General features: G+C 31.8%; 1 protein-coding gene and 1 long non-coding RNA gene across 2 annotated transcripts; both read left to right on the top strand.

The window, feature by feature from the left end:
- The first annotated feature begins 13,657 nt into the window (after nt 1–13,657).
- Nucleotides 13,658–14,769, top strand: LOC141723580 (uncharacterized). The gene is made up of 3 exons (XR_012576311.1): nt 13,658–13,778; nt 13,924–14,400; nt 14,511–14,769. It is a non-coding gene; the product is annotated as an uncharacterized LOC141723580 (long non-coding RNA).
- Nucleotides 14,770–20,854: 6,085 nt separating this feature from the next.
- LOC141674860 (dnaJ protein homolog) lies at nt 20,855–23,251 on the top strand. Its single transcript, XM_074481563.1, has 4 exons — nt 20,855–21,708; nt 22,270–22,435; nt 22,568–22,709; nt 22,795–23,251. Exons 1-4 carry the CDS (start codon nt 21,559–21,561, stop codon nt 23,132–23,134), a joined length of 798 nt encoding a protein of 265 aa, XP_074337664.1. The 5' UTR covers nt 20,855–21,558; the 3' UTR covers nt 23,135–23,251.
- Nucleotides 23,252–26,971: the final 3,720 nt, after the last annotated feature.

The raw sequence follows: 26,971 nt of genomic DNA, 5'->3' as shown, positions 1-26,971 counted from the left end.
AAAATACTTAAATGTCATTTGGATATGAATTAAAAGATAAAAAAATAAAAAAAAATTATCACTATTTATAATTTTATACTTAAAACATAGAAAGCAATTAATTAAAGTGACAAAATATTATATATGTGAAGCCAAAAAAAGGTTGCTAGGGTATGGAATATTTTTATGCGGGGTCATAATTTGATTTTACATATCAACCCTATTTAACAAGCGTTATCCATTTTATCAAATATGTTCTCGATTGTACGTTAACTATCCACGTTAACAAGTTGTCAGTTGTCTATTTCATATATTATCAATATCAATTGTACCATGGTATTACAAACATGACCAAGTTGTCTATTTCATGAGAACTATCCTAAAATTGTCTTACAAACTTAAAGAGATGATGTGAAATATTACTTATGAAGTTCAAATATGCAATTAAACAATTTAGATATGGAATATTAAGAATTTAATATACAACCATAATTTTATAAGTAAGAAATAACTTTTTTAATGAAACTTTATTCAAGTTAAGTGTGTACATGAGTTTAATTTTTCAAGTGTTTAGTGTAAATTTAATAACGAAAGTGGCTTAATTCTAAATTTCAAAGCAAAAATGTAACTTTCAAAATAATATATATATATATATATAATGTTGAAAACTGATAAAGATTCAAAGCAACTTTCAAAGCAGGAATACAAATTTCAAAACAAAATTATAAAATTAGCCTTTGATTTATAACCTACACCTTTTTATTTCAAAGCATAGCATAATGAAAAAAATAAAAATATCTCAAAACACCTTTATTTGATAGAAGATTAATCAACTTTCAAAGCATAAATGCAACTTTGTGAACAAAATGAAAAAAAAATATAAAATTAGCCTTTGATTTAAACTAACCATTTTTCATTTCAAATTAGAGAATATTAGAAACCAAGAAGAAGAAAATATCCCAAAACACCATTATTTGATAGAAGATTAATGATTAGCTTGAGAAGTTTATGGATGTTCTGTCAGGGAAATCAACTCCATACACCTGCCTTGATCACCAACTAGCTAAGATCTCGTGCACAAAAAGCTAATAGTTAGCCACTTTAAACATATATAGAGCAAATATTTGTACAAAATACTAAGTATATTTGCTTGCACATGAAAAATAAATAGTAATGCAATTATTTTTTGTTCTATAAAATTGTGCATTCTCCTAACGGTAGAATAGCTACTTACAATGTATACAAATAATTTTTTAGTATGATAAAAAGTAATTCAAAAGGAGAGGTGATTATTTCATAATCTACCCCCTTGGCCCTAATGTACATCAAATCTGTTGGTAGATATATATTTAAACATGAAAATAACAACACTAAGCACTTTTTTATATGTGAAAGTTGGTATATGTATGGTAAAATTGTTGGAATAATCTTAAATTTAGTTATTAATTATTTGTTTATTTAATTATTAGATATTTAGCAATGATTAATTATTAGAGAAAAATATTATTTTAGAATTGTTTAGTAGTGGGGTAGTGGAGTTATGGAGTAAATTATGGACATGTAATTTACCCATTAATTAGTAGTGGTTAGTTTTAGTAATAGTTAGTTTTAATATGTTTGTAAAGCCTATATAATGGCTAGTTTACCTTGAGTTTTAGGAGAAGAAAAGAAAACAAGAAATATAGCAGTATAAGTTCTCTGCAAAAAAAATGTAGGTGTCTTTTTCTCTAAGTTTTTTCAACATGGCATCAGAGCTATATGTTCTAGGGCTTGTGAGACTCTTATAAAAATACATACATTTATATATATATATATATTAAGTATTTATCTGAGATTTCAAATGGCATTAAAAATTTCTCCATATATATTTAGTGAAATATCAAGATGAAATGGTACGTGGAAAAAGAAAAGAGAAGCAAGAATAAAAATGAAGGAGGAACATGAGCGGTGGAAATAATGAGAAAGATATCATGACACAAGAGGCCATGAAAGAAATTTTATTTTAGAGTTGTGGAGAGAAAGTGCTCCAAAGTGTTTTTGGAGAGAAAGTGCTCCAAAGTGTTTTTGATGAGATAGTGCATCAAAATTGATGGTGGTGAGAAGTGCATCACAGGCGAAGAGAAAGTGCTTCGTAAATTTAAGATTATGGGGGTGAATGTTGGAATAATCTTAAATTTAGTTATTAATTATTTGTTTATTTAATTATTAGATATTTAGCAATGATTAATTATTAGAGAAAAATATTATTTTAGAATTGTTTAGTAGTGGGGTAGTGGAGTTATGGAGTAAATTATGGACATGTAATTTACCCATTAATTAGTAGTGGTTAGTTTTAGTAATAGTTAGTTTTAATATGTTTGTAAAGCCTATATAATGGCTAGTTTACCTTGAGTTTTAGGAGAAGAAAAGAAAACAAGAAATATAGCAGTATAAGTTCTCTGCAAAAAAAATGTAGGTGTCTTTTTTCTCTAAGTTTTTTCAACAAAAATAATCTCCCATATTTTTTGGCTATTGGCTGCATAGACCTTACTTTATACAGAATTATACAGTCATGCAAACACATATCGTACATATTGCTAAAAAAAACAACACAGACTGTATAAACATTGAGATAGAGAGGGACACAGGGGCCTGAAGCATGGGTGGCTTGAAAACCCAGGGCTACAGTGGTGAATGAAAGGCCTGGCCTCAGCTGATATGGTAGCTTCCCTGTCCCATGAGTTGGTCGTCTTATTACCACTGTGATCATCATCCCCCCTCCACCTCCACTCACGCTGTTCATCCCAGTTCCCAAGCCAAGAAAATCCAAGGTAACCCTATTACGATACTCACTCTCAACATTCATCTGTGGATCCCCCAAAACGTTGTTATTTACTTCATTACCAACCAACATTCTACCAGCATTTTGATAAAATTTGCAATTGATAACAAAGTATAGCCGTAAATTGTGAAATCTACCAAAACAAACTCACATAGTTATCGTAAATGAAGCTTACCGTATAAACTTTCATTAGAGAGATGAACCCATGTTTTGATACAATACTGTGATGAATTAGAGAGAGAGAGAGAGTTTACTGATTGAGAGAGTGAGAGAGAGATCAATCTACATTCCTAAAACTCATTTCTGCAAAACTTAGTTACTAAGCAACTAGCACTGGTCTTTGTTTATACATGAAAGAAGTTTGTTATTTTGCTGAGCTGTCATAATTAACTCCATGCTGAGCTGTTTATGTTCTGATGTCATGTGATGATTTGTCGAGCAGCTGCTTCTCTTTATCATACTGGAATGGCATTAGAACATTTCTAGTTTGGAGAGTAACTCTTGAAAATATCCGGAATAAAGAACTTTAGGGAAAAACTCTGCAAGTTGTGAAGCAGTAGGAACATAAGATAGCTGCACCAATCCTTCTAACACCTTATCTCTTTAGCAATGTTAATGGCACTCTGGTTGTTGCAATGCAGAGTAACTGGCTTAAGATTTGTAACCCCTAGTTCTTCCAATAATCTGACCAACCAAGTGATCTCTGAAGTCGCAGATGATATTGAACGATATTCAGCTTCATAGGAACTTCAAGAGACAACACTTTATTCCTTTAATTTCCAACTTACTGGTGAGTTTCCTAACAACAGCACATAGCCAGAAATTGACCTCCTAGAATCCTGACAAGCTCCCCAGTATGAATCAAAGTATGCTTTTAGTGTTAATTGCTCACCTCCTTTCAAGGGAATCCCTAGTACTCCAGATGTGGAATCCACATATTCAACACATGCATAAGTGCATCAAAATATGGGACTTTAGGGGACTGCAGATATTGACTTAAATGTTGGACAGTATAGGCAAGATATGGCCTTGTGTGAGTAAGAAAATTAAGTTTTCCTACTAAGCACCTGTAATAGCTAGGATCAGTATATAATTCTCCTTTATCAGCTGAAAGCTTTAAGTTCAAAGGCAGTGGAGTAGCTTCAGTCTTGAAATCTGTTATATTAACTTCCTTCAGCAATTCTTGTGTAAACTTTCTTTGGGTTAATGTGAGACCTGAAGCAGTATAAGCAATTTCTATACCCAGAAAAAAAAAACCTAGTTCCCCTAAATCTTTGATGTTGAATGTCTTGTACTAATGCACCTTGGGATCAAGAGTACCTTGTGCATCATTACTAGTGAGAATTATGTTATCAACATATACTGCAACAATGGTAATGCTATCATTGGTTTTTCTAGATGAACAATGAATAATCATTCTTAGATTGCAGAAAACCTTTATGAGGCAATTCTCCAACAAGCTTTGCAAATCACTGTCTAGAAGCTTGCCTTAATCCATACAATGATTTAAGTAACATGCAATCTTTATTGCATGAATTAGATAATCCCTCCGGAACCAGCATATATACCACTTCAAGTAAATCTCCATGCAGAAATGCATTGTTAACATCTAATTGATGTAACTTCCAACCTTTATGAGATGCTACTACAATGATACACCTGACTGTGGTCATCTTCACCACAGTAGAAAATGGTTCTTCTAAATCTATTCCCCATTTCTGATTATAACCCTTAGAAACCAAACGTTCTTTGAAACCTTTCAACAGTGCCATCAGCTTTTATGTAGTTGGTTCTGTTAAAGAACTTGTTTGGCTAATCAAAGCATGAAAAGGTGATGGTAAAGCAGAATATGTTTCTAGGTTACACCAAAGCATGAAAAGGTGATGGTAAAGCAGAATATGTTTCCAGGTTACATCAATGAGTAGACAATCTTTGTTATTTTTGTGAATTTACAGGATCTTATATCATAACACTCCCCCTCACTTGAAAGCCATTTATGAGTCGAATAGTGGATCACGGGCGCTCATCTTTGGGGCTTAAATTTTCCTTTCGTGTCCCTCATAAATTGTGAGAAATGTTGGGGGTGGCAGGGATCGAACCTGAGTCCTCTGCCATCCTGAGATCTGAGAATGGCCCTTTACAGGATCTTATATTATTTTCACAAGACAGAAGTTAACTTCACATTTCTAGTACTCCTTAGATTCAAATTATCAATTGAAGATGCATTGTCTCTACAATGAATCATTAGATGAATTGTCTTGATGAAAATCTGTTAGAAGTGTCAGGTGAAGAATCATCCAAAGAACCCATAGGTATGGTGACTTCAGGAGTGTCAAAAAACTGAAAGATATCTGGAAATTCTGTATCATGAAGAGATTTGTGATCAGTAGATACTGGTAATAAGAAAGAAGGTGCATTCCCAGAAATTTGCTTGTGATGGACAGGAAAATGGTGCTCATGAAATATTAGATCTCTGGAAATAAATATATGTCATGTCTACATATTAAGAACTTTATATCCTTTATGACCAGCAGGATATCCAAGAAAAACACATTAATTTGCTCCACAAAATAAGAAGGCTCCCGCAATTAATACTTAAAAATCATCAAAAGAATTCATCATCTCAACTCATCTAATTGATGATGTGTACAATAATCAATCAACAAAGAACATATGAAGAAAAATCGCTCAAAATGCTTGAAAAAAGGATGAAATACCTCAAATTTGTGTACCAAAGAAAGTCAAAATACTTACTTCAAATCTTGATCAAAAAAATGCTCATAATCGATTCTGGTTGCTTTGATACCATGTTACAATTTGCAATTGATAACAAAGTATAAAACTCATTATATTCAAATATGCAATTAAATATTCACAAAATCAACAAATTAACTAACTCATATTTTTACTCCATCTTCTCTCTACCCTCGTACTCTCTCCAATGAGAGTAGGCGGCTCTTTCCCATTCTATCCTTCATTCAGTATATCTACAATACTCTATCACCGTTTAATCATTTTCACTCTTCCATATTCTCTTTTATTTTATTGTTTTTCAAAATTTATAATAAACATCTTTTATGGGTGTGATCTAATTCTTTTTGGTGAGATCTTTCTTGTACCTTATTATCAAGTTTGTTCTAAATCTTTTTTGGGTGGAGTATGTTTTGTTTAAAGTATTTGTGTCTTTTGCACTGGTTCCTTTAGAAACGATTTATATGATTTTTAGGATCTGGATTTCTTGCATCTAAACTGAGACGCTGAATATCTCAACTAATTAATTTTTCACAACTAAAGATTATTAATAGTTTGGGTATTTGTTCCTCTTATTTTAGTTGATGTAACTAAAAATTCTGAATATTGGGCCATTAATGTGAAGGTTATCTTAAGGGGTGTGTTCGCTCAATTGGTGGGAAAGTTATTATAATCTTTTTATTTCAAAAAATATTATGCTTTTTGTTAAGCAATGTGAAAATAAGACGACTATTTGTTTAGTTAGTTTATTTATTTCCCATTATTATCAATTGGAGGTGTGTTCGGACTATGTTCACGTATTTTAATCAATACATTCTATTTTGTTTGTCAAAAAAAAATATGCAATTAAACAAACTAGACGTGGAATATTATGAATTTAATATACAACCAAAATTTATATGTTAAAAATAACTTTTAAATGAAACTTTATTTAAGTTAAGTGTTTATTGTAAATTTAATAAGCATAAATGCAACTTTCAAAACAAAGTTTATATATAAAGTTGAGATCAAAAAAGATTCAAATCAACTTTTAAAGCATAAATGCAACTTTGTGAACAAAATGAAAAAAAACTATAAAATTAGCTTTTGATTTAAACCACCCATTTTTCATTTCAAATTAGAGAATATTAGAAAAAAAGAAGAAGAAAATATCCCAAAACACCATTATTTGATAGAAGATTAATGATTAGCTTGATAAGTTTAATGATTAGATTGATAAGTTTATGGATGTTCTGTCAAGGAAATCAACTCCATACACCTGCCTTGATCACCAACTAGCTAAGATCTCCTGCACAAAAAGCTAATAGTTAGCCACTTTAAACATATATGAAATATTTGTACAAAATACTAAGTATATTTCATTGCACATGGAAAATAAATAGTAATGCAATTATTTTTTTGTTCTATAAAATTTTACATTCACATTACCCTAGACTAGCTACTTACAATATATAGTAATAATTTTTTATTATGATAAAAAGTAATTAAAAAGAGAGGTGACTATTTTTCTGAGCGGCAATTTATATCGAATGTGTTAGTGGATATATATTTAAACATGAAAATAATAACACTAGCTCCTTTTTCAAAAAAAAATTGTGAAAGTTGGTATATGTATGGTAAAATAATCTGCCATATTTTTCCCCTTTTGGCTACATAGACCTTATTTTATGTAGATTTATACGGTCATGCAAACACATAGCGTACATATTGCTATAAAAACAGCACAGAGCATATAAGCATTGAGATAGAAAGGGAGACAGGGGCCTGACCTGAACCATGGATGGCTTGAAAACCCAGGGCTACGGTGATGAATGAAAGGCCTGGCCTCAGCTGATGTGGTAGCTTCCCTGTCCCACGAGTTGGTCGTCCCATTACCACTGTGATCATCACCCCCCATTCCACCTCCACTCACGCTGTTCATCCCAGTTCCCAAGCCAAGAAAATCCCTGGTAAGCCTATTACGATACTCACTCTCAACATTCATCTGTGGATCCCCCAAAACATTGTTATTTACTTCAGGACCAACCAACATTCCACCAGCATTTTTCACATCGGACATCATTCCTCCACGTGGAGCATTCATCTGATCAATTAAAGGTTCCATGCCACCGCCATATCCTCCACCACTTCCATAACTCCCACCACCCACATTCCAATTCTTGTACATTTCTTCCTAGGTGCGACCACCTCCATATACTCCAACACTGCTCATTCTATCTCCCAGAGCTCTCCCATAGCTATTAAAAGCAGATCATATGGATTGTCCTGATAGCAAACTAGTAAACGAATTTGGATTTGAGGCCCCTTGTCCTAGCCGCGTAGTCAAGAGTAGCTGATGGCTCCCTGGAATTTGTGAATCTGCAGCTGGGCCCAGGTACATGGAGCCAGGGTTACTAGCATTTGCGGAAATACAAGCAGCATCACACATGGAACGATGGTAGGTAAAACTCTCACGCCTGCAGCAAGTAATTATTTAACCTTTAGTTAATTATAGATAGAAAATTATAATTTGTTCATATTAAAACAATTTTTCTGCAATTTCCAAACACAGAGATTATATCAAGAGATACCAGAAAAAAGAACTTTACCAAATCACTTCCACTATTAAATTGCAGTGCTAAGCACAAACTCCAATGCTAATTAATTGGATACATCACAACTAACACGAAAACAGAAAACTATTTATGTAATCAATTAGAATTAAAAGAGAGACTTGTGGTATGACCATCACCTGGGAAAGGTAGTTCCATATTCACATTAATATTTTTTAGTACCACAAATCTTATTATGGGCCTTCAAGTCAGAGTCTACGGCATACTTCATGTTGCATTTATGGCAGCTAAATTTCTTTTCGCAATGTTTTCTAGAAAATTGTTTCTTGATTCCGGTAATATCTCCAAGGGCCCTTGATAGATCGTGATGGACACAACCCATTTCAGGGCAAATGAAAACCTTTTTCCTGATTTCATGGCTTGTCTTTTGTTTGAGCTTCCCTGGCAAATTGTGTCTCCTTATGTGGAGCTGCAAGTTCTGCTCCCTTGGAAAACCCTTCCCACACACATCACACGAAAACCTATCTGTGGCCAACAGAGTTTTGGGTGACAGTGCGACAATTTCAGCATCTGGGCCTGTCACATACATACACATATATAGAGACGTCAGATAAACAGATTAAAAAACCATGTCACAAACATTCTGACCCGGACATTAGATTTATTGAAATATATATCCTTGAAGACACAAAGATAAATTAAGACCAAAATACTCACACCGCACGTATATCTCTGTATATATAATATCTTACTTGAATTAATTCCTCGACGTTTTTGCTGTTTTCTCTCAGCAGCACTTGGTAAGGCAGAAGAAGCCATAACAGATAAAGTTGCAGATGAAGCCATTTCTCTAGGTGTTTCTTGAAACTAAAATAGATTTGTAGTGGAAGAATACTCAAAGCCTGGGATGTATGTGATCTATTTGTATCCTCTCTCAAATTTATAATACCATTTTAACCATTGTCACTTGACTCAGGTACCTTCCAGGGTTAATTCTAGCCACAATTAATTTTAAAAAAAATATTAAAAGCATTTCTTTCACCATATTAATTGTATTCAGGAAGGTAGTAAACAGGAAGGTGGTGAAAGGTAATGGTAATGTTATGGATTATCCTTTGGCCACATTTGCAGCTGGGAATGAGGTCCCACTGACTTTTTTTTGTCATTTATTATATAGATTCCAGCTGGATTTTGGATTTTCTATTACTTTTTGAATGTTTTGGTCAGTTTCATTCTTGTAACTTTGAATTACAAGATATATTTAAATGACATATGATTTTGATATTAATTATATGATTCATAGGCAATTATCTCTAACTCAATGGCCCCTAAAAAATTATTCACAATATAAATTGAAAAAAATTAACAAATAAACAATAGTAAAAGTTATTTATTTTATTAGCAAAAATGATTAATTTATTAGTTTAGGAGATTAGTACTACATTGATATATAATTAGAGAATAATAGAAATATTATGTCATTTTGTCCTCGATTTTATGCATATAGGACAACTCATTTTGACCAATAACATAATCAAAAAGAAGAAAAAATTTGTTCAAATTAGCTAGCACCACATTTCTCACATGTTTCAATATTGTAACTTAAATTATATCATCATCTTTTTATCTCACAACGACCGCCGACATAAATCTGTTTGTCATATATTTTTAACGACACACAATCAACATGGGTTCCACACTGCATGTTAACATGAGACATTGTAGTCGCATGGATTTATCTAACCGATTTAGCGACCCATGGCCAAGGGAGATGCAGCGTGATCTCTCCGGTAGTGTTGAAGCCTTCTCAAATGCGCCCACAAGGTTGGCTCAGTTGATTAAACGGGGGATAATTATCCTCTTGGTTACAATTCGAATCCCACGGGAGGAAAATTAATGATTATGCCTCATGAACCAGAGTCTAACGCTTAAGTGTAGTTTATCTTGGCTCACGTGATTTGCAGGCTATTATCTTGGTTCACGTGATTTGCAGGCTATTGCGTGAGCTTGTGGGATTTACCCAGTGTGCACCCTAAGGGTAGCGGCTGCGGGCCACCTCTTTGGTTGGACAATATGAACCTCGGTTATGACGGAAGACAAATAGATAAATTATACACTTATCATTTCAGATATTTTTTATAATATTTACATATTTTTGTATTACAAATTTTAGCTATTTTAGTTATTTACAAAGTTTCTAACTTACGGACATAGGCGTCAGAGATGGCACGACAAGGCTGTGGCAAGAATACCAGCAGGAGCTGCGAGGAGGATAGGGAGGATATAGAGGGCGACAGCAAAGACGTGGAGGGAGACAGTGAGGATGTAGTAGGCAATGGCGGTGGCGCTTAGGTCGCTAGTTTGTTCTAAACTTTTGTTAATTTTATTATTGTTTATGATGGGAATTTAAATTGTTGGAATTAAGGTTTAATCTGTAAATATATATCATTATGTATTACACTAAAACAAAATAGGCCAATTACGACGACCAACTTACGACGGAAAAAAATGTGCGCTCAACTTACGACGGAAAAAAGTAAAACGTCGTAATTATTTATGACGAAATCCAAAATCGTCGTAAGTTTAGTATTTTATTAATAAAATTATGCACGACACGATTAAAAAAAATGAAAATTATTTGAAGTTGCGACGATTTAAACATTTCGTCGTAAGTTAATTATTTTTATTAAAATTTTAACTTGATATTAAATAAATAAATAAATTCATCTAAATTTACGACGAAATATTTGTGACGGAAAATATTGGAACATCTAATTTACGACGGAAATTAAAAATCGTCGTAAGTTATCAAAGAGGAAAATTTAACTTTTTCCCCAATTTTTTGGCGGGAAAATAAAAATCATTTGAAATTGCGACGATTTTAACATTTCGTCGTAAGTTAAATATTTTTTTTTAAAATTTTAACTTGAAATTAAATAAATAAAATTTCATCTAAAGTTGCGACGAAATATTTGTGACGGAAAATTTTGGAACATCTAATTTACGACGGAAATTAAAATTCGTCGTAAGTTATCGAAAAGGGAAATTTAAGTTTTTCCCCAAAAATTTGGCGGTAAATTTGACTTTTCTGAATTTTTTTGCAAATAATAATTTATGACGGATTCCTTCGTAAATTAGCACATCCATACGGTTGTATCTTTGAAAAATATTTTTAAAATAATCGAAACACTAATTCAGGATTAAACATTAGTTAGCTGTACTAGTCAAAATGATGTTTGACCGTTAAAATGGCAAGCCAAATAAAACTATTTTGATATAAAATTTTGGTTATATCACTAATATATATATCTATTGACATCTATAAGGTTGGATCATTGAATTTTTTTTTAAAAATAATCGAAACACTGATTCAGGATTAAACATTAGTTAGTTCTACTAGTCAAAATGATGTTTGACTGTTAAGATGACAAACCAAATAAACTTATTTTCATATGAAATTTTGGTTATATCACTAATATTATCTATTGACATCCATATGGTTGGATCGTTGAAAAATATTTTTAAAATAATCGAGACACCAATCATGATTGAATACTAGTTAGATGTAGTAGTCAAACATCGGGTTGACTGTTAAAATGGCAAAACAAATCAAATTATGTTGATATGAAATTTTAGTTGTATCACTAATATATATATCTGTTGACATCCACATGGTTGGATTGTTGAAAAATATTTTTAAAATAATCGAAATACTAATTCATGATTCAACACTAGTTAGCTGAACTAGTCAAACTGATGCTTGACTATTAAAATGTCAAACCAAATTAAATTATTTTGATCTGAACTTTTGGTTATATCACTAATATATATATTTATTGACATCCATACGGTTGGATCGTTGAAAAATATTTTTAAAATAATCGAAACATTAATTCAAGATTCAACACTAGTTAGCTGAACTAGTCAAACTGATGTTTGACTATTAAAATGTCAAACCAAATTAAATTATTTTGATACAAAATTTTGGTTATATAACTAATATATATATTTATTGACATCCATACGGTTGGATCGTTGAAAAATATTTTTAAAATAATTGAAACATTAATTCAAGATTCAACACTAGTTAGCTGTACTAGTCAAACTGATGCTTGACTGTTAAAATGTCAAACCAAATAAAATTATTTTGATATAAAATTTTAGTTATCACTAATATATATATATATATATATATATATATATCTATTGACATCCATATGGTTGGATCGTGGAAAAATATTTTTAAAATAATCGAAACACAAATTCAGAACTAAACACTATTTAATTGTACTAGTCGAACTTATACTTAACTGTTAAAATGACAAACCAAATAAATTTATTTTTATATGAAATTTTGGTTATATCACAAATATATATATTTATTGACATCCATACAGTTGGATATTTTAAAAATATTATTAAAATAATCGAAACACCAATTTAGGATTAAACACTAGTTAGCTGTACTAGTCAAACTGATGCTTGACTGTTAAAATGTCAAATAAAATAAAATAATTTTGATATGAAATTTTGGTTATATCACTAATATATATCTATTGACATCCATATGGTTGGATCGTTGATTTTTTTTTTAAATAATTGAAACACTAATTCAAGATTCAACACTAGTTAACAATACTAGTCAAACTGATGCTTGACTGTTAAAATGTCAAACCAAATAAAATTATTTTGATATGAAATTTTGGTTATATCACTAATATATATCTATTGACATCCATATGGTCGGATCGTTGAAAAATATTTTTATAATAATCGAAACACTAATTCAAGATTCAACACTAGTTAGCTGAACTAGTCAAACTGATGCTTGACTATTAAAATGTCAAACCAAATTAAACTATTTTGATATAAAATTTTTGTTATATAACTAATATATATATTTATTGACATCCATACGGTTGGATCGTTGAAAATTATTTTTAAAATAATCGAAACACTAATTCAAGATTCAACACTAGTTAGCTGGAGTAGCCAAACTGATGCTTGATTGTTAAAATGTCAAACAAAATAAAATTATTTTGATATTAAATTTTGGTTATATCACTAAAAGTGGATTTTTTTTAAATTTACAATTAAGGGTAATTAGATAATATATAATTTATAAGTACGTGTAATTTGGTAAAATTAATGAAAGATTGTAAATATCAATATTGATGCTAGTTATAAAAATCCATGCTTTTGAATTTAGATTTTCTGGAATCTATTAAATTAAATTATAATCTTATATCTTCCCAAAAAAAATATTATAATCTTATTTCTCAACGGACAATTGTTTCCGTGAGGGTTTGTTTGCTGGATAGAAATTATGTCGAACAAGAAAGTATATGGTATGAAACTAAAAGGGGAAAAATATTTTTAAATTTACAATTAAGGGTAATTAGATAATATATAATTTATATAAGTACGGGTAATTGTATAAAATTAGTGTGTATCAAAAAACAGGTTTCGTAAATTTTTAATGTTTTTATATAATAGTAATAGATATGTTATACATTTAGCCCAACGCACTCCGGTCAAATCAAGTCAAAAACCCAATTATCTCATTCATCCACTTCTTTTTTTGTTCAGATCCGCCTCTATCCCTCTTCTCTTCCTCTTTTATGAGTTCTATCTTTTTGTCCTTCAATTACATCTCTCAAATCCTGACCAACACCGTATGTAATATACGTATTCCCAATCTCTCAAAATCTAGCTATTTCAATCTTTCAAATCTCTTAATTTGGTGATGGTAATGATGATCAGTTGTTACGTATGTGTATTCGTATATGTGTGTATTGATTTTAATTTGTGTGTATATAGACGACGAAGAGGTAGCAACAAGCATGAACGTGGTTTCCTCTTCATCACAAGTCTTACGATCCTTTGTTTTCATAGCATTTGTTAAAATACAAGGTCAGGTTACATTTGTTTGTGCAGTACCTTGTACATAACACAGTGCCTTAATTATATTAGTTTCTTGTTTTGTAAACATGTTTCGGTTAGTCTACAGAATGTACTTGAGTTTTGGTTATGGCTTATATAATCAAAGTTTCTTTCAGGATACAATTCATTATTGTAGAAGGGCTAACTTTTATATTTAATTACACCCCTCTAATCCTATATACTATATCGATAAGTGAACATTCAAGTATGTACGGGACTATAAGATTGATATAAATCACCGGGTTGTAGGTCACTGAATGAACCTTCAATCTGTGGCCTGTGGTCCTAACCTAACCACAGTGGGGAAATTTTCAAATAAATGCCAAAGAACAAATTGTGTCATCCATCACTCAAGTTAGTAACTTTACTTAATAATTTGTTTAGTTTTTTGAATTTATGTAAAGGGCTGTTGGGAAATATAATGCTCATTGTGATGATTTTGGCATTCCTGATTATTTTTGCAGGTTGAAGATACAATTGGTCAAGTGCAAGAAGTGGGTTCCAGTGTTTTCGATGTTTTAAGCAAAGTTTTTGGAGCTGTTTCTGAAGTGGTAAATCCTGGGGTTGATGCAGTATTGCCTATCTTGCAGCAAGCTGGAGACCAGGCTGGGAAGTATGCTTTTCCTACAATTTCAGAAGCTTCCAAAAAAGCTCAAGAAGCAATAATGCAAAGCTCTGGATTTGATATGGAAACTGCTGCTAAGGTTTTCAATTTTCTTTCGATTTGATATTTTGCATTAGGAACTTCATATTTTCCTTTCAAATTTTCATCAAGCTTGCTACATGGTATATCCTTAATGTATTAGAAATTTGTGCTTTTTGTATGGAGTTCTGATCTTGAAATATCGCTAGCATTATAGTACGAGTACAGCGAATATCCCTTTTCTCTTGGTAGTAACAAGAAGTTGAGTGTTGGAGACTCAATGCAGGCGTGTGTGTTATTATCAGGATTAAGGCCATGTAAAAATTTTGTATGTCTTTCAAAAACAATGTTCAGTTGTATTTTGACAAAACTAATGTTCTTGAAAAGTAAATTAGAAGTTCAAGAATTAGGGGAAACTCGTCATTTCTTGGAAGGATGATATCATTAATTGTTGATAAATTGATTAGCATGTTTATCGTCATTCGTAACACATTGTTGAATCATATATATAGGCTCACCACTGCTCTGACTATAGCATCATCGGCTGCTGAAACCATCATTTCAACCGACCTGTGGTATTTGCAGGGACTGACGGAGCATTATTCCTTGCATATTTGCTACTTCCTCCAGCTATAATTTTACGGGGAAACAGTACTTTATGCTCCAAAGTTTGATATGCAGACTGCAGCCTTATGGCTATCTCCAGTAAGTTTAGGAAGATCACTTTCTATTTTCAATTGATATCTAAAATTCAACTTCAAAATATCAAAGAGGTTCTAGTGCATGCTTTAATAACTTGTTTTGGAACAGCTTATAGCTACTTGTGCTGCGGGAGGAATTTGGTCTTACAACAAGCACAGACAAAGGACCAATGTGCACATAATGGCCTTAAACCTTGTTAAGGCCTTTTTCTGATTTTTTATTTTTGTTGACTTTGGGGTTTATTTGTTGTTATGGTCATTTCTAATTTGTCAGAGTAGTTTAAAATTCTCTGGTGGGCAGCAACATCTTGAAAAATGCTGCCGGAAACCGGAAATCTCACCGGATTTGGTAAATTTCTAGTTTCCGGCGAGTTTTTTTGTCGGAAATTTCTAACTTACGACGCATTTTTCCGTCATAAAATTACATTTTATCTTATAAAAAGTGGGTCCCGTAAAGTAATATCCGACGTTTTTTCCGTTGTATTTTGGTATCTTACGACGATATATTCCGTCGTAAGTAGATTTATTATTTTATTGAGTATGTGGGTCCCTACTTTCTAACTTGTGACGCAATTTTATCTTGTGACGAAAAAACGAACTTACTACTCGACCAAAAACGACGATTTTTTTCCGTCGTAAATGGCTCAATTACGACGATTTCAGTTCAAAAAAACCGTCGTAAATGGCCAGATTTGTTGTAGTGTTATGTGGGTTATTAATAGTCTAATAGTTTGATAGTATGTTTTATTGTTTATGATTTGATTTAGTTTAATATTTTTGTGTTGTGCCTTGTAAGTGATATGAACGTGTTTGGATGATTGGCATTAATAATGTACGCAATGGCATAAGGGTTACACGAATTGCAGTAAAAATAAGTCTGGTGGATTATGACTAATAGCAACTATTTTTACAATTCATAAACCAAAAAAATGACTACAATTTCTAGTGGGTAATACCGGCTGATTTTTATTGAATTACTTTTGGCCGATAAAGGCCATGTTACTTGTAGTATATATAGTCACACTTAAGTCACAACTTATAGCATGGGTTGCATACAAATTTAAAAATGTTAATAAGTCAAAAATAGATTCATATCCTTATCTCTTTTTATAATTGTCTTGACTTTGGTGACACATTCAATAATATGAGTCACCGGAGCACTATTCTCGAAAGCACTTATACTGAGTAATTCAAGGAGAAAGTCGTTTATCAAAGGATCATTGGCCTACAAGTTTATGGGTCATTTTTTTCATTTTTAATTAGGGTATATGTAATAATATACAAGTTTTCAAGTATAAGCTAAATGAATAGAACTCTTTAGAATACTCTTATATGTAATAATTGATATCTCATGCCTGTCTCGAGAGAGACCAAGGCGGCTCCCTCTCGAGAAACCACGGCGGCTCCCCGTCCACATCTTTGCCTCCGAACCTTGGGTAGTCGAGAATACTTCTTGACCCAAAAATATCTTCATGACATTTTTAATATTTATTTTAAGTTGGCCAAGATGTTAATTTTAAATTATTTTGTGCAAGGACAGGTTAAAAAAAGGAAGTTTGCGTGTTGTTTTTGTATACAATACACTAGGCATGTTACCCAAAAAAAAGTGAAAGTGTTTTTAACTAAATTTAAAGAAAAAGGAAGGTGCATATTGTTTTTGTTTTTGTATACGAGTGTGCATGTTGCCCTAAAAAGTGCACATCACAAGTTTTATGTCAATTTAAAGTTGGGGTAATTGTAACATGAGAAATTACCAAAAATACTAACTTTTCTAAGTTTTTTTGCGATTTTACTATATTCAAATATAGTAACATTTATTTTCAAATATATATTACTGTTTTTATTCTAAAATTGTAGAAATTAAATTAAATTATACAAATTACATTTCAAAGAAAGGGATGCAAACTGCAATATTTGAAAGTAGGTATACAAAATTGATTTTTGGACAAATTTAAGGTGTGCAAAATACAATTTTCTCTTGAAACAATTATATAGTTAAGATTTTGTTTGTTTAGGTGCCTGGTTTTTTTTACATATTTTTTATTTGAAAAAAAAATATATTAAGTTAAATTAACTGTTATTTTAAAATTGATATAGTAAATATTTTGTTTGTTTAGTTCACTTTTACACTTTATTAAACCTTAACGGTTGATAGTTTATCTAACAGCAATATAGGGTTGTGGGTTTGTGTAATATACTCGGTCCATCTCATATTTTGTGTCACTTTTCCTTTTATAGAAGTCAAATTTACCAACTTTTGACTAACGATTAAACATTACTCGTATATTATTTCAAAAAACTAAAAATTATATATTAAAGTAGATTAAATCTACTTTCCGGTGATGTAATTTTTTTATTTTGTTCAATTCACTACAAGAAATTTGCAATCAGACAACACTTGACAAACAACGGTTAAAAAAAAAACCGTCGTCCTAAAAAATCATACAACGGTGAATTGATTTTACAGAAAAAATAGTTGTGTGAGCTCCAGAACAAACAACGGATATTCATCTTTTTTTAACTGTTGTACAAGTTGTATCCTCTCATCGAGTCAGACAACAGTTTTTTAAATATAGTGTTTTTGTAGATCTTTAACATAACGATTATAAACCGTTGTTACTATGTTAACGTATAGGGATATAAGACAACGGTTTTGACATTACATTGTGTAATTGAGACAACGGTTTTTTAGAAAGGTTGTCCTCTAAACCATCAAACAACGGAATGAAACCATTGTCTGAGGAATTTCAATGGGTACCACGTATTGAGGTGGCAGCACGTGATAGGTGGTAAATCATTCACAAGGATTGCTGACGTGGCGAAATGAGAGCCCTTCATTGATATGAGATTTGATATTGGCCGTTAGATCGAAAAATAGCCGAATTCTTATACAACGGTTTTATGTTAAAACAAAAGTGTTGTCTTAGTTGGTCTTATACAAGCTTTTAGATATTACGTTGTGTAATTCACACAACAGTTTTTACAAGGGTTGTCTTAGAAAACTTCATACAACGGAACAAAACAGTTGTCTGAAATAGTTATTTTATAATTTCAATGGGCACCACCTGATGAGGTGGCACCCCATGATTGGTTGTAAACATTTTACTCGGATTGCTGAAGTGTCTGAATGATAGCCCTTGATTGAAATGAGATTAGATATTAGCCGTTAGATTGAAAAAAGCTGATATGCTCACACAACGGTTTTATAATAAAAAAAGCGTTGTCTTATTTTATCTTTACACAATGGTGTTTCAAGGAAACCATTGTAAAAGTATTACTCTATAAATGAGATTTCCGGTTTACAAGATTAATTTCTAAAATGATTTTTTCGACGATCCAACCGTACGGATGTTAAGATATATCAATTTTAGTCATATGAAAAAATTATTAAAAAATATGAACTTCATCTTGCATGTCAGGATTGGAAAAATCCGGTAAAAGTACCCCTCCCGACAACGAGACTCGTTCCCGATTTACAAGATTAATTTTTAAAATGATTTTTTCGATGATCCCACCGTACAGATATTAAGATATATCAATTTTAGTCATATGAAAAAATTATTAAAAAATATGAACTTCATCTTGCATGTCAGGATTAGAAAAATCCGGTAAAAGTACCCGTCCCGACAACGAGACTCGTTCCCGATTTACAAGATTAATTTTTAAAATGATTTTTTCGACGATCCGACCGTACGGATGTTAAGATATATCAATTTTAGTCATATGAAAAAATTATTAAAAAATATGAACTTCATCTTGCATGTCAGGATTAGAAAAATCCGGTAAAAGTACCTGTCCCGACAATGAGACTCGTTCCCGATTTACAAGATTAATTTTTAAAATGATTTTTTCGACGATCCAACCGTACAGATGTTAAGATATATCCATTTTAGTCATATGAAAAAATTATTAAAAAATATGAACTTCATCTTGCATGTCAGGATTAGAAAAATCCGGTAAAATTACCCATCCCGACAACGAGACTCGTTCCCAATTTACAAGATTAATTTTTAAAATGATTTTTTCGACGATCGAACCGTACGGATGTTAAGATATATCAATTTTAGTCATATGAAAAAATTATTAAAAAATATGAACTTCATCTTGCATGTCAGGATTAGAAAAATCCGGTAAAAGTACCCCTCCCGACAACGAGACTCGTTCCCGATTTACAAGATTGATTTTTAAAATGATTTTTTTCGACGATCCAACCGTACGGATGTTAAGATATATCAATTTTAGTCATATGAAAAAATTATTAAAAAATATGAACTTCATCTTGCATGTCAGGATTAGAAAAATACGGTAAAAGTACCCCTCCCAAGAACGAGACTCGTTCCCGATTTACAAGATTAATTTTTAAAATGATTTTTTCAACGATCCAACCGTACGGATGTTAAGATATATCAATTTTAGTCATATGAAAAAATTATTAAAAAATATGAACTTCATCTTGCATGTCAGGATTAGAAAAATCCGGGAAAAGTACCTCTCCCGACAACGAGACTCGTTCCCGATTTACAAGATTAATTTTTAAAATGTTTTTTTCGACGATCCAACCGTACGGATGTTAAGATATATCAATTTTAGTCATATGAAAAAATTATCAAAAAATTTGAAATTCATCTTGCATGTCAGGATTAGAAAAATCCGCTAAAAGTACCCCTCCTAACAACGAGACTCGTTCTCGATTTACAAGATTAATTTTTAAAATGATTTTTTCGATGATCCAACCGTACGGATGTTAATATATATCAATTTTAGTCATATGAAAAAATTATTAAAAAATTTAAAATTCATCTTGCACGTCAATATTAGAAAAATCCTGTAAAAGTACTCCTCCGAACAACGAGACTCGCTCCCGATTTACTAGATTAATTTTTAAAATGATTTTTTCGACGATCCGACCGTACGGATGTTAAGATATATCAATTTTAGTCATATGAAAAAATTATTGAGATATTTTCCTATCAACATAGTAATTTTTTAAAATAATATTTTCGAAGATCCAATTGTATTGTGATATATCGATTGTAATCATATAAAAAATTATTTAAAAAATTTTAAATTTATCTTGTATAATTTTATAATGAAAATCAAATAGAAGTGCAATTCCAAAAATTAAGACTCTTTCTTGATTAAATAATTAATTTCTTAAAAAATATTTTTAGGATCATCTTGCACAATGTTAATATATATTAACTTTAGTTATGTAGAAAAATAATTTAAAATTTTCAAATTTGTTTCAAATGATTTTATATATAAAATTATGTGAAATTATTTAAAATAAAAATTATTCTGTTAATATTGAGTAAAAAAATAAGTATTTAATTATAATATATAATTAAGAAAAATAATTTATGATTTTTTCATTTTTCACAAAATTTTTTATTTCCCCCCTTTAATTTTCATTTCCCTCTCCCTTCTAATTTTCATTTCCCCCCTTACCTCTACCCATCCCCTTTGTTAGATCTGATCGGTTCTCTCTCTCCCTACTCTTCCATCTCTCTCCCACGACTCTTCTCTCTCCTCTATCCACCTTCTACCTGGTTTAGGTTTTTGAGTTTTCAAACCCTAACCATCTCACTCACCCAATCTTGTTTCTCTTTTACAAAATTGCCTCTGAATTCAGCTCAACTATTAAGATTCAGTTCAAGGTTAGGTTCTATATTTGTTGTGCTTAATTTACTCCATGGGTTTCGTCTTTTGAGGCCTTGGAGAAGAAAGAGACGGAGATTTTCCCTGTGTCCGAGATGGTACAAGTAATATTCTCAAGCACAATAAGATTCTGGTTCCAATTAGACGGAGATTATCCCCAAGCCCTTAATGCTGCTCTTAATCCCCAAGCCATGGCTTCTCTCCAACAAGCACAGGTCCTCTTTCCATCTCTCTCTCTCACTCTCTCCCTCTCCACCCTCTCTACTTTCTCCCTACCCCTCTCCACCCCTCACGTATGTTGTGACTGTAGCTGTTTACACGCCCCCTGTTTACATGCCCCCTGTTTACACGCCCCCAAATCCAAGCGGTTTTATTTAATTTATGTTTTCCTATAAATTCATAAACGGGGGCTATGACAGACGAAAGGTTGCCGCCTATTAGTCTACTGCTACCCCTGGGTTTTAACAAAACTTTTGAGGTGGATCAAAATCAATCAGCGGGGTTTTTAAGATGTTTGGAAGAGCCCCAAAGAAGAGTAACAACACCAAGTATTATGAAGTTTTGGGCATTTTCAAGAATGTCACACAAGATGAGTTGAAGAAGGCTTATCGCAAGGCTGCTATCAAGAATCATCCTGATAAAGGCGGCGATTCTGATAAGGTAATCTGTTTCGAGAGAGTTTGTGTAAGAGAGTGGGTATTGTGTGTGTGTGTGTGTTATATAGAGAGAGGTTCATTTCAGAAAACATGTATGCTTCTTTTATGCGCAGTGTGGGTGTTTGTGCAATTATATGCTTGGTTGGAATGGAAGATTAATTAGCTTTTAGTGATAAATTAGAAGCATGATTATCTTTTGGAATTAAATTAACATGTATGTGCTACATGGTTGTTTTGTATGCTTACTATTACGATTTTCTCATTATTTCGAAAAGCATATCATGTTGTCATTCCCTTAGATTATAGTAACTCAGGTTTATTCATAATACGTTGCTTCTCTTTTTTCAATTTTAGGAGTTTTCTCTATTTTGGCATGTGTGTGTATGTGCGTAATTGGGTAATTAATATTAAATTACATGTCTGATATTTTGTTAAGAATAGTTGTTGGTATTGAAGTACCATGACTGTGTTTTACAAATGTTTTCTTTATGCTTATGGTTATGTTGTGAATATTAATAAGGTAATCAGTTAGTTTAATACAAGATACATTGTTGTTCTGTTGCAGTTTAAGGAGATTTCTCATGCCTATGAGGTTCTTAGTGATCCAGAGAAGCGTGAGATATATGATCAATATGGTGAAGATGCACTCAAGGAAGGAATGGGTGGTCCGGGTGAGATGCATGACCCGGTTGAAATGTTCCACTCTTTCTTTAATGGTGCAAGCCCATTTGGTTAGTTGGCATATATCATATAAAATGTTCATGTTCTGTTATTTCTGTTTTGTTTTCCGATTGTATAAGTGCTTTGTTGCTGTTACATTTTTCCGTTGAAGATTTAGTATTAATCGCCTTGTTGTTTATCAGGTCATGGTAACGGTAGGGTGCAGAGACAAAAGAGAGGAGAGGATGTTGTGCATCCCCTTAAGATCTCTCTGGAAGATATGTATAGTGGTACCTCAAAGAAGCTTTCACTTTCCCACAATGTGATTTGCAGCAAATGCAAAGGGTGAGTGTGTTAATTCTGTATTCTCTTGCTTTCATGTATTATTTTTATTTGTCTGCATCTGATATATGTGTATTTTCTATGCCAGTAAGGGATCAAAATCCGGGGCATCCATGAAGTGTTCAGGTTGCCATGGGTCTGGTAGGAAGGTATCCATGAGACAGCTTGGACCTTCTATGTATCAGCAAATGCAGCATCCTTGCGATGAATGCAAAGGATCAGGAGAGAAGATAAGGGACAAGGATCGTTGTTCCCAATGCAAGGGAGAGAAGGTAGTTCAAGAGAAAAAAGTTATGAATGTTATTGTGGATAAGGGTATGAAGAATGGACAGAAGATTACTTATGCTGGTGAAGCTGATGAAGCGGTATGGTGTTGGCTGTTTACACGCCCCCTGTTTACACGCCCCCTGATTAATTTAAAAATGTGATTTTGTTAATGTTATATATGTATCAGCTCTGGAGAAGAGACATCGAGTCCCCTCTGCCTAGAATCGGTTTAATAAGTGAGTATCGATCATACCAACATTGTCAGTATAAATGCATACATAAATATATATCTGTGATGATATATGTGGGTGTGAATATGCAGGGATGAAATTCAACGAATCAAAGCAGCAAATCCATGAGAAATTACCAAAAAATACTAACTTTTCTAAGTTTTTTTGCGATTTTACTATATTCAAATATAGTAACATTTATTTTCAAATATATATTACTGTTTTTATTCTAAAATTGTAGAAATTAAATTAAATTATACAAATTACATTTCACATCCCCTACTTTGAAATCCGATTCAACATGGAGCATTTTTACCAAATCATTTAGTCATAATTGTTGTCTCCTACAATATATCTCATATTTCCTTTTCAAGAATAGATTAACTATGTTATTGAAGACAAGAATTTGGGCTAAAAAATTGACAAAATTTGGCAAAAAGGGTGCAATTTGAATGGGATTTCAAAGAAAGGGATGCAAACTGCAATATTTGAAAGTAGGTATACAAAATTGATTTTTGGACAAATTTAAGGTGTGCAAAATGCAATTTTCTCTTGAAACAATTATATAGTTAAGATTTTGTTTCTTTAGGTGCCTGGTTTTTTTTACATATTTTTTATTTGAAAAAAAAATATATTAAGTTAAATTAACTGTTATTTTAAAATTGATATAGTAAATATTTTGTTTGTTTAGTTCACTTTTACACTTTATTAAACCTTAACGGTTGATAGTTTATCTAACAGCAATATAGGGTTGTGGGTTTGTGTAATATACTCGGTCCATCTCATATTTTGTGTCACTTTTCCTTTTATAGAAGTCAAATTTACCAACTTTTGACTAACGATTAAACATTACTCGTATATTATTTCAAAAAACTAAAAATTATATATTAAAGTAGATTAAATCTACTTTCCGGTGATGTAATTTTTTTATTTTGTTCAATTATAAATTATTAATAAATTTCAGTCAAACTTAAATCAATTTGACCGGCACAAATCTAAAGAAGACGCATAATATGAGATGGAGAGAGTAATTATTATACTTTGATTAGCCTAAAGTTTGATATTTTGTTTAATCATAATATTTGAGTTAGGGTTGTAGATTTAAAGGTGTAGGTGTTTAACTATTAGGAAATAAATTTTAGTTGAAGTTGTAACATTTGAGTCACAAATGTATATATTTTGAGTTAGAGTTATAATATTTGAGTTAAGGTTGTATATATGAGTTAAATGAATATAATGATAACCAGTCAAAGAAAAGGTTGTTAGGGCAGCTGAATGCTTATGCGGTGATTTGATTATCAATGTTAACCCTACTTTAATGCGCCTTGTCCATATAGCCCACAGTTATGTAAAAACAAGTAAACTATTTCATGAGGTGAAAAAATCCCTGCTAAGAATATCACCATACTCACTCTGAACTTTCATCTGCTGCTCCACCAAAACATTGTTATTCACCTCACCAATCAACATTCCATCAGCGCCTACATCATTCCTCCATATGCAACATTCATCTGATCACTTAAAGGCTCCATGCCACCTCCATACTGTTGTAAGATAATTCCACCCACTCTCCCACCACCACCACTCGTTCCATCTCCCAAAGCTCCCCCATAGCTACTAAAAGCAGATCCAACCCATGGGCTTGATAGCAAACTCGTAAACGAATAAGGGCTTGAGGCCCTTTGTCCAAGCAGGGGAGTTAAGAGTTGCTGATGGCTCCATGGGATTAGTAAACCTCCAGCAGGGCCCAGGCTCGTGGAGCTAGTGTTACTAGCATTGGCGACAATGCCAGAAGCCATGCAGCTGTAGGGGGTGCAATTTGTTGTGTGCCTTGCCATCTTTTCATTAAGAGCCTCACAAATTGAACGATGATGGGTAAAACTTTCAGGCCTGCTATAAGTCATTATTTAATCTTTAAATAACATTCTTTGTATAAGTAAATATTAATTAAGATATATACTTGAAAAAAAAAACTTTTTGTAGGTATAAATACATGAAGAAAACTATATTTAAAACAAGCTCTTTATGGTCAAATGTGCACTGTTTCTAATTCTCGTTTAATTCCAAGTCTTAGAGTACGAAATTATAATTAATATATTGTAAAGAAGAAAAGAAATGGAGTCTAAGATAAAAGGAATAATAATAGAAAAATGTTTGGTGCATAAAATTGTATACAAAATTATGTACAAAATGATATGTGTTTGGTTTTAACTGGAATGACACATGTATTCACATCAACAGCCCCAATTAAAATATCCAAATCAATTATGTGGGTTATTAATAGTCTAATAGTTTGATAGTATGTTTTATTGTTATGATTTGATTTAGTTTAATATTTTTGTGTTGTGGCTTGTAAGTGATATGAACATGTTTGGATGATTGGCATTAATAATGTAAGCAATGGCATAAGGGTTACACCAATTGCAGTAAAAATAAGTCTGTTAGATTATAACTAAAAGAAACCATTTTTACGATTCATAAACCAAAAAAAATGACTACAATTTCTAGTTGGTAATACCGGCTGATTTTTATTGAATTACTTTTGGCCTATAAAGGCCATGTGTATCTTGTAGTATATATAGTCCACACTTAAGTCACAGCTTATAGCATGGGTTGCAATACAAATTTAAGAATGTTAATAAGTCAAAAATAGATTCATATCCTTTTCTCTTTTTATAATTGTCTTGACTTTGGTGACATATTCAATAATATGAGTCACTTGAGCACTATTCTCGAAAGCACTTGTACTGAGTAATTTTAGGAGGACAAGTCGTTTATCAAAGGATCATGGCCTAACAAGTTTATGTGTCATTTTTTTTCATTTTTAATTAGGGTATATGTATAATATACAAGTTTTCAGTATAAAGCTAAATGAATAGAACTCTTTAGAATACTCTTATATGTAATAATTGATATCTCATGCCTGTCTCGAGAGAGACCAAGGCGGCTCCCTCTCGAGAAACCACGGCGGCTCCCCGTCCACATCCTTGCCTCAGAACCTTGGGTAGTCGAGAATACTTCTTGACCCAAAAATATCTTCATGACATTTTTAATATTTTATTTGTTGGCCAAGATGTTAAGTTTAAATTATTTTGTGCAAGGACAGGTTAAAAATAGGAAGTTGCGTTTGTTTTTTGGATACAATACACTAGGCATGTTACCAAAAAAAGTGAAAGTGTTTTTAACTAAATTTAAAAGAAAAGGAAGGTGCATATGTTTTTGTTTTGTATACGAGTGTGCATGTTGCCCTAAAAAGTGCACATCACAAGTTTTATGTCAATTTAAAGTTGAGGTAATTGTAACATCAGAAATTACCAAAAATACTAACTTCTCTAAGTTTTTTTTGCGATTTTACTATATTCAAATATAGTAACATTTATTTCAAATATTATTACTCTTTTATTCTAAAATTGTAGAAATTTAAATTATACAAATTACATTTCACATCCCCTACTTTGAAATCCGATTCAACATGCAGCATTTAAATCATTTAGTCATAATTGTTGTCTCCTAGAATAATCTCATATTTCCTTTTCAAGAATAGATTAACTATGTTATTAGACAAGAATTGGGCTAAAAATTTGACAAAATTTGGCAAAAAGGGTGCCATTTGAATGGGATTTCAAAGAAAGGGATGCAAACCGCAATATTTGAAGTAGGTATACAAAATTGATTTTTGGACAAATTTAAGGTGTGCAAAATGATATTTTCTCTTGAAACAATTATAAGTTAAGATTTGTTTGTTTAGGTGCCTGGTTTTTTTACATA

The sequence above is a fragment of the Apium graveolens genome, chromosome 1 (genome assembly GCF_009905375.1).
Source record: "Apium graveolens cultivar Ventura chromosome 1, ASM990537v1, whole genome shotgun sequence".
Lineage (NCBI taxonomy): Eukaryota > Viridiplantae > Streptophyta > Magnoliopsida > Apiales > Apiaceae > Apium > Apium graveolens.
This window is presented reverse-complemented; position numbering and strand designations above follow the sequence as displayed.